The following is a 13,814-nucleotide window of genomic DNA, read 5'->3' on the forward strand; positions in this document are numbered from 1 at the left end:
TGACACTGTGTGCACCTTCTATATACAAGTATTGCCCTCCTCAGCTCGTAGAAAAGCTGTTTGTGATAAGCTTTGGTTCATCATGTGACTTTCTCATCACCACCAGTTTTTGGTGGTTATCGGTGCATTACAATGGTTCAAAACAGATATTAACACATTTTTATATTTTGGTTTATTAACATTACATCAGTTAATGAAATACGGTATTTTATTGTGAATTTAAGTTAAGTCTGTAAAACCTAAAATGTTGCTACCATATTTTTTACAGTGACGTTCTGGCAACCTCAGCTGCCGGTATTTTACTGTAAATGTCACAGATTTTTTTTCTTTTTTATGTTGAACACAAAAGAGGATACTTTAAAGAAGAATTCTGAAAAACCAAACAGTCGGTCCCCATTGACGTCCATAGTAGGGAAAGAAATACTATGGAAGTCAATGGGGACCATCAACTGTTTGCTTACCAGCACTCTTCAAAATATCTTCTTTTATGTTCAACATAAGAAAGAAACTCATACAGGTTTGGAAAATGTTGGGGTGAACTATGCCTTTAAGCACTGAAATGTGTTCAATATTAAAAATCTGTTTACTTATTATCTATTTTGTAAGTATTAAGGTCAAAAATCAGAGACTGCTAACAGAAATTTATTTGCAAAGTAATGCATTTTTCACATAATATTACAAACTATCTATTGTACACATGTCTACAACAAAGGTTACCAACCTAGACCCCGGCTTACAGTTTCTACAGCATGTCAAAACAACGTAGCTGTACACACCACAAGCATTCAGGATCATTTATATTTTTATGCTGTTGTAGAATATCACCTAATATTAATATGCAACTCCAAACGCACTTCACTTTATATTTGTTGTAGAAGATTTTCAGACACCTCTGCTTAAGCTCCAAAATCCTTGTCCTTGAGGATCATTTTATTTAGGATTTTACAAAGTATTATTGCTGTCCACATGTAAATGTATTACCATTGCAAAAAGGTATTGCCTGGACCTCCACTGGGAAAAAAAGAAGCAGGCTGGACCTCTTAGAACTTTAACGGAATTCCCCCTGGTCTTCACAAATGCGCAAAATAGTAAATATTTATTAGCCACATTATGTCATAATATTTCTTTGTTTTAAACCTGGATTTTAGAATTGTGAAGAAACCATATTTTCAGTGTGGTCTTTTGGACACTACTGCTTGTGAGAGGGTTGGCAGAAAAGGTCTGGGGGTGAAGAACAGGAAAAACGGAAGAGGACATGACAGGTTCGAGTGAATTTGTTGGGAGGCCAAGAAGCTTCACGCCATGGAATAGATAAGACTGGAAAATATGAGCATGAGCCACAAGTCCACTGGGCAGGAAAGGATATAGTCGATAAGGAGAAGCATGGTAAATGTGCGCTCATCAGCACAGAAAACTCACCGACACATGGCAAACTATCCTGGCTAACTTTAGACCCTTCAAACTTCAACTTTACATTTTCCTTCTTTCCACAGTTTCCTTCAATTGTTTCCTTATTGTCTTGAGCCCCACTTGATCATGACTTTACCATGCTACACCTTTTACACCTTTGCAACCAATTCATCCCACTAAAGTTGGTATAAAAGCCAGCAGCAGCTCTGCTGAGCTCTCTAGACTGGCCTAGGAGCCTTAAGCCCGGCCACAGGATGAAGGCCCTTGAGCTTCATATCAGCCGTGTAGAGCACTCAGCCAGTGTTAGTTGTGGCTCGAATTTAAGGCTAAATGGTCTCCTGGTACCATCTGATCCCTTTGAGCTGGCCTCTTCTATGGACTCATCAATGATTGAGATGGTATGAATTAAACATAAACTGAGGGACAGAGAGAAAACACTCAGCCACACACACACATACAGTACACGACACAGCCTCTGATGCAGGAACATTTAAGAAACGCAGTTGATCTTTCTTTAGAAGTAAATATGATTTTTTTTTTGTGCAGGCTTATACCTGTCCCTAGAGTCTGAAAGTAGAACCTCTTATAATTGTTTGACTGACTCCTCTTTTGATTAGATTGTGGTCTATATTATGTTACATACTATATATTTACAATGATTGTGATGCTTATTTTAGAATGGCTGTATGTCACAGTGGTCAGATACTGTTGTTACTACCCTTATAAACAAAATTGGATTTTATTTGAATATTAAAATTCTAGTTGATATCGATAATTAGTGTCATGATCTGTCCAATAAAATTTGGAGATCTAAACAAAAAATAAATCTACCAACTAAAATTTATAATTTTAATGGCTACAAGGGCATTTAAATCAGTGTTATTTTAATATAATTTATATACTATTATAGTTTTTACCATTTTGACTATTTCGTTTTAGTTAAAGTTTTAATAATTTAGATGTTTTTGTCATTTTTATCAGTTTTTTTTATGTCAACCGTTTTTATTAGTTCATTTTTATTTTATTTCAATTAATGAAAATATTTTTTATGGTTTTCATTATAATTTTACTTACAGTAACTATAATGACCCTGATTTAAGAACACAAAATTCTAAAGTACAGTATAAAAAATGGGTATTAACTGAGATTTGCTAAAGATCACAAAGATCTTTTAAAGGAGTCATATGATGCTTTTTTAAAGATCATTATTTTGTGTATTTGGTGTAACAGAATATGTTGACATGCTTTAATGTTCAAAAAACACATTATTTTTCAAATACTGTACATTATTGTAGGTCCTCTATGCCCCGCCTCTCTCAAACGCTTCATTTTCTACAAAGTCCCTCCTTCCGACAAGCGCAGTCTGCTCTGATTGGCCAGCTGGCCCAGTGCATTGTGATTGGCCGAACACCGCAAGCACTCGTCGGAAATGTAACGCCCCTTACCATAATCGTGAGCTTCATCTTTCAAAATAAACGCAAAGACAGAGCCGAAAAGGGGAACAGAGTTGCATGACAGACACAGTGATGAAGCTGGTATGTGTTTGCAGTACACAAGCCACGGTTAAGACAGCTGACTCCACTGTGATCTCTCTATCTCTCTCTGTGTCTCTCTCTCTCTCTCTCTCTCTCTTTCACACACACACACACACATGCGCGCACACACACACACACAATGCGCAAAACTCCGCATTTGAACAGTCAATAGCAAATACTTAAACTAATAACAAAACAGTAGCTGATTCAGAAGCGCCAGATTGTCATAGCAAAGTCAGAATTACCTGACGTTTTAGGGGGGCGTGGCAGAGTCTTAACTTTGATAAAGAATATCTCTTTGGTTTTGAGACTTTAGTCTTTGCAACTTCAGGGATCTTATCTATTCACAATCAGCTTGTAACACTCCAAAGAGAAAGGAAAAGTTGAGATCGCATCATATGACCCCTTTAAGACGGCAAATGTAAAAATATAGGAAATGTGCCTGCAAATATAAATATCTAATATCAAATATCCAAATATCAAATAAAGATGATCCAATAGATAAAATCATAGCAGATAGTGACCAATCTTGATGTGTTAAAACAGCCTACTTTTTCCTCTTCTTAGCTTAATATGCATAGGCAACTATAACAAAACTATTCACAAGTGTGTTTTTTCTTTTTTAAAGTAACCCCACAACATACTTTAACAACACTGTCCATTTCAAACATCATACAAGCTTTCAGGTGTCCAGTTCTCTTGCTGAGTCACGAGCCAGACAGCATTGCACAGATTTAAGAGAGTAATTGAATCAATTAGACTTGGACTCAGTTCAAAGCTGCAGGCTTTGGCAGCTTTAACAAACTCACACTACGTTAAAATAATCAGTAAGAGACATCTGATGCTAACCCGTTCACTAATGCCAATTTACACTGATTAGGAAGTGCGAGGAGAACTACATTTCCATATTAGGTAATCCACTCTACTTCATTTGCAAGCCCAAAATAAACAGATGTAGAGAGTGCCCATAGCAACATAAAGCTCTCTGATTAAAGTCATCTCCAAAAGAGCAGTAAAATGGCATAAAGTTGTCGAACGGTGATCCTTCAGGCAGGCTAACACGCTAAATGAGGTGGACAGTGGGCGAAGGGGGAGGCTGGGAAGTCAGACGACATCTGTGCTGCAGGCAAAGAGGATTACATACACAAAGTTCAAAGCTCTAAATGTTAAAAGAGTTTACAGAATTCCCAGCCGAATGGATACCTATAGCATCTGCATCAACTTATAATGATGCCATTAGCCTATGCACACATATGCCCGCTAAAGGGTCACACAATCTTAAAAGAACAATAAAAAAAAGCACTCGTTCACTCTTAACTTCTTTTATAATCCAGTCACATTCCTGAAATCTTAATTCTTAAGGTTAAGATCTGACAAGTGCGATCATAACCGAAATTGGTGACTAAAACAGAGAAGATAGGATTCTGAGTTAGGATGTTTCTGTAATACGATCACGATCCACAGACGGGTCGGGTTTCACAATAATGCGAAGTTATTCTAGATTCCTACCTTCTGTTCAGTAACCATGGAGATTTGGTTAGAAACATGATAGTATTCTGTCTGTATTTTATGGCCTCTGATCCTCACCTGTCCTGAAAGCTCAGGTCTCCGCTGTCTTTTGTAAATCCTCATTATTTCTCTTCAAAACACAAGATAAAGAGTCCCTTAAACCAGTAAACACTTGTAACCTGGCTTTAGCAGCTTAAATAAACCTTGGAAGTCTCGATAGAAAGTAAAAGTATCTACCAGCTACACGATTAATGAAATCGTTGTGGTTACCCACAAACAGAAAGCATCCAGTGGTACCAAAACTTCCTCATGATGGATAGTCTCAATTTCCTCCTGTTGTGGTAACTGTGATAAATGGCTTCAGTTAAAATCCACTTTTTCCTTGAGAGTCCCATTTAATCAAAATGCCAACTGCGTAATTAGAAGCAAATGCTAGTAATAGAGCTCAAGGTTGATATTGGCTAAAACCCTGAGAGCTGCCTAACTATTCATTCTTTACCTGAAAAGTTCTTACCCCGGTTATCTTGTTCCATATTTCACACTGTACATTTGTAACTACGAGCTAGCATTCTTATTTGCATATTTATCAGGTCAATAAAATGACAGGGCTATAATACGTGACCCTGGACCACAAAACCAGAAATAAGTTGCGCAGGTATAATTGTAGCAATAGTCAACAATACAGTGTTTGGGTTAAAATTGTCGATTTTTCTTTTATGCCAAAAATCATTAGGATATTAAGTAAAGATCATGTTCCATGAAGATATTTTCCTAAATGTCCTACCGTAAATATATCAAAACCTAATTTTTGATTAGTAATATGCATTAGAACTTCATTTTGACAACTTTAGAGGCGATTTTCTCAATATTTTGACAAACCATACATCAATAGAAAGCTTATTTATTCAGCTTTTAGATGATGTATAAATCTCAATTTCAAACAATTGACCCTTATGACCCTTATGTTTTTGTGGTCCAGGGTCACATATATCCAGAGGCGGACAAAGTACACAACTCCATTACTTGAGTGAAAGTACAGATACCGCTGGTCAAATATTACTCCATTACAAGTAAAAGTTGTAAAGACAGATTTTTACTTAAGTAAAAGTACAGAAGTACTTGCTTTTAAAAGTACTTAAGTACCAAAAGTAAATTTCCTTTTTTATGTCAATGCACTGTTTTATTGTTGTACGTACTAGTACTTGCAATACCTTTGAAGCAACTTAGAATACATTACACCTACTGAATACACTGACTAGCTTGTAGTATCTATGGAATAAAGTGCTTTTAAAATGTTAAAAACCTATGGGGAAAAAACGAAACAAAAAAAATATTATTTAACAGCCCCACAAAAGCAGGATGGTAGTGATCTCACACAGCTCTGACAGTGTGTGCACACATCTATGTGTAGCCATTCATCCACAATTGAACAGAGTGGACAGTGAAATGCTGTAAATACAGAGTGATAAAGAAGAAAAAAAACCTGCTTTAAAACCCAGCAACACAACTGTAGCTGCATAACTTTACAACAGCAACACTGCTTTAACAAAAATGCAAAACAGCAAGACTTATTTGACATCAAAACAAAAAATTTTAAAAATGCTGTCGAATCGCTCTCGCTGTACTTTGATGTCACACACAAAATGGTCTGCAGTGCTGCTTCAAGTTCAACACCTATTGTGTTTTATTAGGAGACACACAACAGTCCTTCTGTGGCTTTATAGGTAATATTTTCACTTACACAATTTAGCAAAATCAGACAATATTGTGTCTAATATAAACCACAATATTAACTTCTTATTATTGAATTGTTGTAAATAAATACCACATTTGGAACTGGTCAGTGCTCACAAGAAATGCTGGGAAATCACTTCATGTAGCCCCAAGAGTGATTACTGATAAACTGTCTAGAAAAAAAAAGAAGCACCCACTGACTTTCAAAGCTGCTAACGACTTTCTACTTCGAGGACCTTGATAGAAATGTAGTGGAGTGAAAAGTACAATATTTGTCTTTCAAATGTAGTGAAGTTAAAGTCATATGTTTCCAGAAAAAATTATACTCAAGTAAAGTACAGATACTCAAATAGTGTACTTAAGTACAATACTCAAGTAAATGTACTTAGTTACTGTCCGCCTCTGCATATATCTGCGTGGGAATTTCACCATCCAGATCCTCTCTGGTTGTGTTTTATCATCTAGTCAAGTCATTTTTACTTAAATAGCGCTTTACAGAATAGAATGTTTCAAAGCTGCTTCACGTCAATAAACAGGAAAATAAATCATGAAACGAATTCATTTTCAGCTGATCATCACTGCAGTTATCATGACACAACGCGTCAAAGTTTCTCAGACTGTACAAAGTCTATGAATATTTAATAAGTTGGTCACTGAGGCAGTTTGTGATTGGTTGTCTGTTGCTAAACAACATCTTAACATTCAAGCACAAGCAGTGCAAAGCGACGCTAATCCTCTTTCAAAATTACAAATATGAAACACAGCTTAACACAGGTTTAAAACTTGCATTTACTCAGGTTTTAAAAGGAAACCTCGGGTTCAGTGTAGTGTGACAAACTGTTGTCTCGGTCGGTAGCTCACTAGGTTTTAGCAATTAACAAACTAACCTGGCTTTACAGTCTTCAGACGGAGGGGTTCGCGAAAGTGGCGGATGACGGCGAGGGTGTCTCGGTTTGTCAGTCCGCTGACAGGCGTGCCATTCACCTCCAGAAGCACGTCTCCGGGACCAGGTAGCCTGCCGACATGGCACACTAACGCGTCCGACAACACCTGTCCCAGGTGCGGGAACTCTCCGTGCTCGGCTCCCCCGCGTATCTCCAGCACGGCGCTGAGCTCCCCGGCGTTACCCCACGAAACGGCGCATTCCTGCACTTTACTGGACCAATGTTTCTTCTTTTTCAGCGTCTTGGACATGATTAATCCCTTTAGTAAACGAGTCTTTGAAAAAAAAGGTTATTTCCTTATGTAAACGCGTTTAGAGCGCAATAAAGCAAAGCGACTCCATTCCCATGTCTTGGTGAAAAAAGAAACGTTTTAAAACTTCGGAGTCGGTCGGTCCTTGAAATGTATTCCCTCTATGGTTCAGTCATAATTCATGTACATTCATCTGAATTGAATCACGAGCTCACACGAAGGTAAAAGGGTTCTTCGTTGCCTCACCGCTCACCAAGAAGTGTCGCCAAATATCGTCTTCAAACGATCCAAACAAGCGCTTTCTAGGAGCAAAAGACACGGAAATAGCAATAAACTACCACCCGAGGCTGGACAGCTTGCTTTATCCAGGCACATAAAAATAATACAGCCTCAAATCGCTTCGTAATTCCGGCTGATGAATGAAACGCCGTAGAAAAACACTCACATCCGTGTGTAATCCCTCGCGATGCAGGGCGACTGTTGTTAACTTGGCTTTCGCGCACCTGTTCCAATGACATCAGCTACCGGCGCGTTCACGGCAAACGACGAACAACACTGTACCTGGATCTGCAATAGCCTACACGATACAAACTAGGTCCACTATCCGACGACCTTTGATTCTTGCAGAAACGCCCTCTTGTGTGCGTTGTTGTTGTCTGTGTGGTGCTGTCAGCGCCCGTCGGTGATTAACTGTAGGCGCAACTTTGTAGTCATTTTCACCTTGTTACTTGCGCCAAACGAGAGCAGGGACTGTCAGAGGCGCAGAGCGGACGAGAGCAGGGCAGCCAATCAGAGCGAGGGGGCGGGCTTTCCCATACTATTTACAATACTAAACGTAAAAAGCCTCTGCCACGCTTCCAGGCCTGAAGGGAATTTGTTAAAGAAAAGTTATATGTTAGGGAAAAATGCACTTGCTGCATTAAAAGTAAATGTGCTCATACAGAGTCTTTATACACTAGAGTCTAGCCTATATATAGATGATAGTAAGTATAAACCAGGGTTTTTTAAGCTTTACAGTCATCAAACCCTCCTACAGACTCTTAACCAATCCAACAGACCCTCAGTGATTTTCATGGTGAAACGTTGTAATTATTTTGATAATTAAAAAAAATATTTATTTGTGATGCATTCGTGTAGCAAAAATGCAGTTCAAAGTGTGCTTCGCATGAAAACAAACAAAATTACCATAATTAATAGAACATATGGTGAAACCACTTTTGTGAGTGTAAAGTTTTTGAGTTTAATTTAGAAAATCCATGAAATAGAATTTGAATTGTGTTATATAGGCCTATCTACCTATATAAATCTGTCTATTTAAACTCTCTCCACTTCACTGATCCCTGGATGTAAAAGAAAATAAATGAACAATTTCATAATATATTGTTCTGTTATTATGGTTTCATATGTTGAACGGCTAGTACCTTGTAATTTCACACCACCTGTTACACATTTTTGGACATCAGCATGATTTTTGTATACATATAGTGTTATTTTACAATATCAAAATGCCACTTCTTTCTTGCATTAAGAGTAGTTTTAGAAAGATAGCACAATTAAATACTACTATATAGCAGTCTTTGTTTCAGGCGTTAAAATCAGATTAAAGCTAAGCTTTCAGACATAATGTTGTATAATAGTGCCACCTGCTGTTGTAGTATAGAATTGCACTCGGTACATAGAGTAGGGTAACTTGTGAAGACGCCCCACAACAATTTACATTTATATGTTTTATTAAATAGCATATTTAGACAGACGTTCAGTATGTGCAAAATGATGAGGCAATAGAAACTGAATAATTTTACATTTCTTAAAAAAGACACAAAAACCTTAAATATTCAGCATACTGAATTTGATTGCAATTCAGAAAAGCAAACCACTCATGGCAACAGTTAAAATGGTTCTGTACTTAAGTTAATAATTAAGTCAGGTGGGCAGTCATTCACCCTCACGGTCATTGCTCTCAAAGTCAAAATCAAACCTTATGCTCAAACAAGTCGCTTCTACCAAAAGCAGCCAAAAAGATTATTTTCTACCTTTATTCCGGTAAGGTAAGGATGACATGCACTCACAATATACACACACATATGTATACAGCAAAGAAAACATGCTTGGAGCAAGAGACAGGAGCTATTTATATCCTCAGAGGTCCTCAAAAGTCTTTCACTTCAGTTCTACTAACATACATGCTGTATTTTTGAAAGATCGTTCAATTGAAATGATTGTGCTAATGTCATTTGTCACGCCAGTTTTGGAAATGTTAAAGGGACACCCTTATGGCTGTACAGGCCCAACGCAACAGCTCATCTGGCTCTGACCCAATCTCTTGTAAGAGTCTATTTTTCTTTCAGTACTTACAATCAAGTCTAACGTACTTTTAATGCTTTCACATTTGCTGTTATACGAGGGTAAAATTCTGCTTTGTGTTTGCATGAATGGACAGATGAAGAAGGATCAGGTCCATTGGCAATCATCATTATCCCAAGCTTGCTGGCTCTCAGCACCCTGATCGTTGTGTCTCAGATAATATGGAGCTTTATTACCAAAAGATCATCAGCTCAGATTATCACAGGCTCATCTTCAAATGTAAATGGTATGGGAAGGGAAAATGATCTATCATGTTGTTTGAATGCAAATATTAGATGGCAAATATTTGGTGCTTGGTTTTTTGAGGGCAAATCATGAGAAATAGTATGTTGAATCAACTTTTAGAAGGGGACCCTGTACCTTTGGACACAGGCTTTGTGAACATGCGGCCTGCACAGGATGCTCTGGATCCATGGGATATACCTGCTCAGTGCACTCTGGAGGGGGTGGAGCCGTTTCAGATGGGACGTTATGGGCCAATCTGCACGGGTCAGCTAAAACAAGACAACACATCCACTGCTGTAGTGATTAAAACTCTTAAAGGTACAGAACACAGATCAACCATGAAAAGGTGTCTTTTAAGAATTTACCACAAAACTACAAATGTTGGATATATCTTCTTGTTTCAGAAGGGTCAAATCAACCGGAGGCTACTGAATTTGTGGATTTTGTCCTTTTCCACGTAGCAGTGAGCAAACATGAGAATATAGTCAAGATGTTATACTGCCAGACACGCCGGATGCCCATGTACCTGGTTTTGGAGGCAAGCGTTCCAGGGAACCTCCTGCATTTTCTCTGGAGTCTTCGAGAGGTAAAAACACCTACAGTATACAGTATACTAATGATTAAATAAATTTAGCGGTATTACCTTAGAGTTTCACCCCAGTGACAGCCCACCCCATTTGTTCCTTTTTTCTGAGAGTGTATGTTGACAAAGAATATACATCTCATAACTCAATTTTCTTCTGAATGTAACTCTTACTGAACAGGACAGATGTGGCACAAGTGATCATTTCCAGATGTTTTCAGAGAGGTCCGTTTATCTTGTAGCTAAACAGGTAGCAGCAGGACTGGTGAGTTGTTTAGTCACTGTGTACACATACTTAGTAAAACTAAAATTAATTGTAAGACATGTATAAATTCTTTAAATGATTTATTAATGATTTTTCTTAGGACTATTTACTCTCCTACCACAGAATTATTCATGGGGATGTTGCAGCCCGGAACATGCTGATTGGTTCAGGGCTCTCTGTGAAAGTCTCTGGATTGGATTTGGCTTTTAAGAGCCGACAGTCGAGAACGGTGGACAAAGAACAAGAAGCCAATGTGCCGGTAAAATGGAAGGCCCCTGAACGGATGATGAGGCTTCCCCTAACAGACAGAAGTGATGTGTGAGTCAATCAGAACTTTAAACAACAACAACAAAAACATTTTCTAACAAATACTGCACTTTGACCAATGTGCTAATGTTGTGCTGTCGTACTTCTTCAGATGGTCCTTTGGAATCCTGCTTTATGAGATGATAACCCTGGGTAGTATTAGTTAGAAATCCTAATACACCAGTTGCCACTTGAAAAGAAAATGTATAAAAAAATACAATGAAGCAAACAAGATAGGAGTCTTATTTTTACCTTCCTTCTCCTTTGAAAGGGTCTCCTCCCTATCCTGACCTGGATCCATCTGAAGTGCTGCCAAACACTTTAGCCCATTACCGAATGAAAAGACCAGAAAACTGTGGAGCCCCATTGTAAGCCTTATATTTTACATAACATGTAAATAGTTGTTTTGCTCCTCTATGAACAGCAAGTGTTTAAGAAAATGGAAAATCCTATTAAAACAACATATAAATGACATTTTCTGGCATGTCTTGCAGGTATGACTTAATAAAGTACTGCTGCATGTGGAACTTCAAGGACCGGCCTGTGTATTCTGCCATTATTTGGCTTCTAGACTCGTACAAATACTTTGCTGACACAAAACCACTTTGCGCTGGACAGCAAATGGACATCTGTGAATACAGGAGGAAAGCAGGACTGCCTCCATGAGATCTACTCAATCAAAGAAACAATTAATTGATCATTTCTACATTGCATGAAAATGGCACAATTGATTCAGTTCCATTAAGACTGACATCAATTAATAATAATAAAGTCTAGCCTTGTCACGACCAGCAGAATGTCACTAGAGGTCGCCTTATTTCTTGAAACTGGAGATTACATGCATAGTGGTCAACTAAAATTTATTTAAATGTTTCCAGCTAAATAAATTTGTTACTAATGTATAATGAATGTATATGTAAATGTATGTATATATATATATATATATATAAAATACATAAACGTAATGTATTATAATAAAAATATAAGAAGCTTTTTGAACCTTTGTCATTTTACTTTTTTTCATTGAAGTGGTGGCTAAAGCCATGTTATTTATCTAAAGTAGGGTGACCATATAGCCTCTTTTTCTCATGTATGTCCTGGCAGGTGATTTCTAAATTTCCTAAAGACTCCAAGTGTTGGCTTTTTTTCTGTCTCTCTGTGGACATTTACAGACATTATAGACCCAGTCAATTCCAATTTCAAACATCCTGCAGTATTTTGATGGAAATAGATACCTTGATACACTTTTGAAAAGGTTACACCTGCTACATCCTTTGGTGGTTGACCTCTAAAAAACACAAACACAATTCTTCTTAACACCACTAAATTTTAATAAAAAGTAACCACAAGTGGTGTACAGAACACAAAATAATGCCTCAATACTGTTATGTTGCAGGGTATCAACTTCCCACTGAACCTGTGAACAGTACATAGCAAATTCAATGGAAGATCACTCGCTAAACACAAGCAATTACTGATAACTGTGAGTCAGGAAGCAGAACCCCTTAAAACAGAGGTTAAATGGTACAGATGAACTCATTTATCAAAATTAAATCAACCACCATGTTGTTACGAGGCATTTGTTTCAAAGGCCCACCTAATATTATATGGGACATAAAGTATTTTAGGTCACACATTAACCAGGCAATAGATAAACTACAGTATATGATGATAGCCACTACCTTAATCATACTGCAGTGTTTTTACATGAAATTACACAGATCATATGCATAAAATTCCCTTTTTTTAATAATTAAGCAGAAATTGTTATTATGATTGAGAGTGGAGTTTCGGATTGTTTCAGATTTTTTTCAGTTTCATAAACAACCAAAAAGCAGTAATTCTACAAGTATAAATTCCACAGCAAATTTGACGATCTCTACTTTGCTTCTTGACTTTTTGATTCGTCAAGAACTGTGCAACAAACACCACACATCTACTGTGTCTCTGTCAACATGCCATGCAAACACATGACAATACATGTGAAGCAGAGGTAAAGAGCATTTCTCATCCTTAGCGATGAAACATCAGCAGCAATCAAGATGTCCGTAAGCCTCCTAGATCATGTCAATTTCATGAAGTTCATCACCTCAAAACAAAAATGATTTAAAAATTGGGTAACACTTTCTATGAAGCCCATACTTATAACACATTATAAGGGTATTCTTAAGGCATTATAATGAATGCATAATGCATTATAAAAGACCTTATAATATGTTATATCATCTTATAAATAATCATAACAACAATTATAATACATTATAATGCTTACGCATTTGTGGTTATAAGCTTTAAGATTATGATTATTTATAACACACAATGAACACCATATAAAATCTATTTTTACATTTATAATGGACTATATATCTTGACATTGTTTATTTAAGATATGCACAGTATCTTACTACATCTTGTAAGTGGTAAGGTGTGGAGTGTTATTTAAGTGTTCCCTGTGAGGCTAATATTAATTTTGATGTGAGCTAGTTAATAATTTCAACTTTAAAAAAAAGCAATGTTTATATGTTAAGTTACATTTTATTTTGAATGTCCCCCTTGTCTATTGCCTATAAGCAACTTTGCAACTACAGGTCAACTAACTCTCATTAGAGTATTAGTAGGCTTAGGTTAAGGTTAGGGTGGGTAGAATGTTGACGTACTTGCAAAGTTACTTATAGTCAGTTTGTCTGTT

General features: G+C 37.1%; 2 protein-coding genes across 4 annotated transcripts in view; one reads left to right on the forward strand and one right to left on the reverse strand.

Moving 5' to 3' along the window:
* magi3a (membrane associated guanylate kinase, WW and PDZ domain containing 3a) overlaps positions 1-8,130 on the reverse strand; it is a 169,416-nt gene extending 161,286 nt beyond the window's left edge. The window contains exons 1-2 of one of the 2 annotated variants that reach the window (XM_016256386.1): positions 7,828-8,130; positions 7,076-7,684 (exon numbers count right to left, since the gene is read on the reverse strand). In XM_016256386.1, the coding sequence (XP_016111872.1) occupies positions 7,076-7,382 (307 nt within the window). In that variant the 5' untranslated portion in view covers positions 7,383-7,684; positions 7,828-8,130. Of the gene's footprint in view, positions 1-7,075 lie in introns of both variants that reach the window. The other variant, XM_016256393.1, reaches the window with a different exon arrangement.
* A 1,219-nt stretch (positions 8,131-9,349) lies between these two features.
* On the forward strand, positions 9,350-12,028 carry LOC107571682 (tyrosine-protein kinase STYK1). 2 transcript variants are annotated; one of them, XM_016258017.1, is made up of 10 exons: positions 9,350-9,430; positions 9,629-9,707; positions 9,823-9,972; positions 10,092-10,289; positions 10,376-10,557; positions 10,736-10,819; positions 10,920-11,137; positions 11,238-11,278; positions 11,397-11,493; positions 11,620-12,028. In XM_016258017.1, the coding sequence occupies exons 2-10, from the start codon at positions 9,656-9,658 to the stop codon at positions 11,789-11,791; spliced, it is 1,194 nt and encodes a 397-aa protein (XP_016113503.1). In that variant the 5' UTR covers positions 9,350-9,430; positions 9,629-9,655; the 3' UTR covers positions 11,792-12,028. The 2 variants fall into 2 exon arrangements, with proteins under 2 accessions (XP_016113503.1, XP_016113510.1); XM_016258024.1 differs by having other exon boundaries at positions 9,350-9,425.
* The last annotated feature ends 1,786 nt before the right edge of the window (positions 12,029-13,814 follow it).

The sequence above is a fragment of the Sinocyclocheilus grahami genome, unplaced genomic scaffold (genome assembly GCF_001515645.1).
Source record: "Sinocyclocheilus grahami isolate Dianchi unplaced genomic scaffold, SAMN03320097.WGS_v1.1 scaffold29.1, whole genome shotgun sequence".
Lineage (NCBI taxonomy): Eukaryota > Metazoa > Chordata > Actinopteri > Cypriniformes > Cyprinidae > Sinocyclocheilus > Sinocyclocheilus grahami.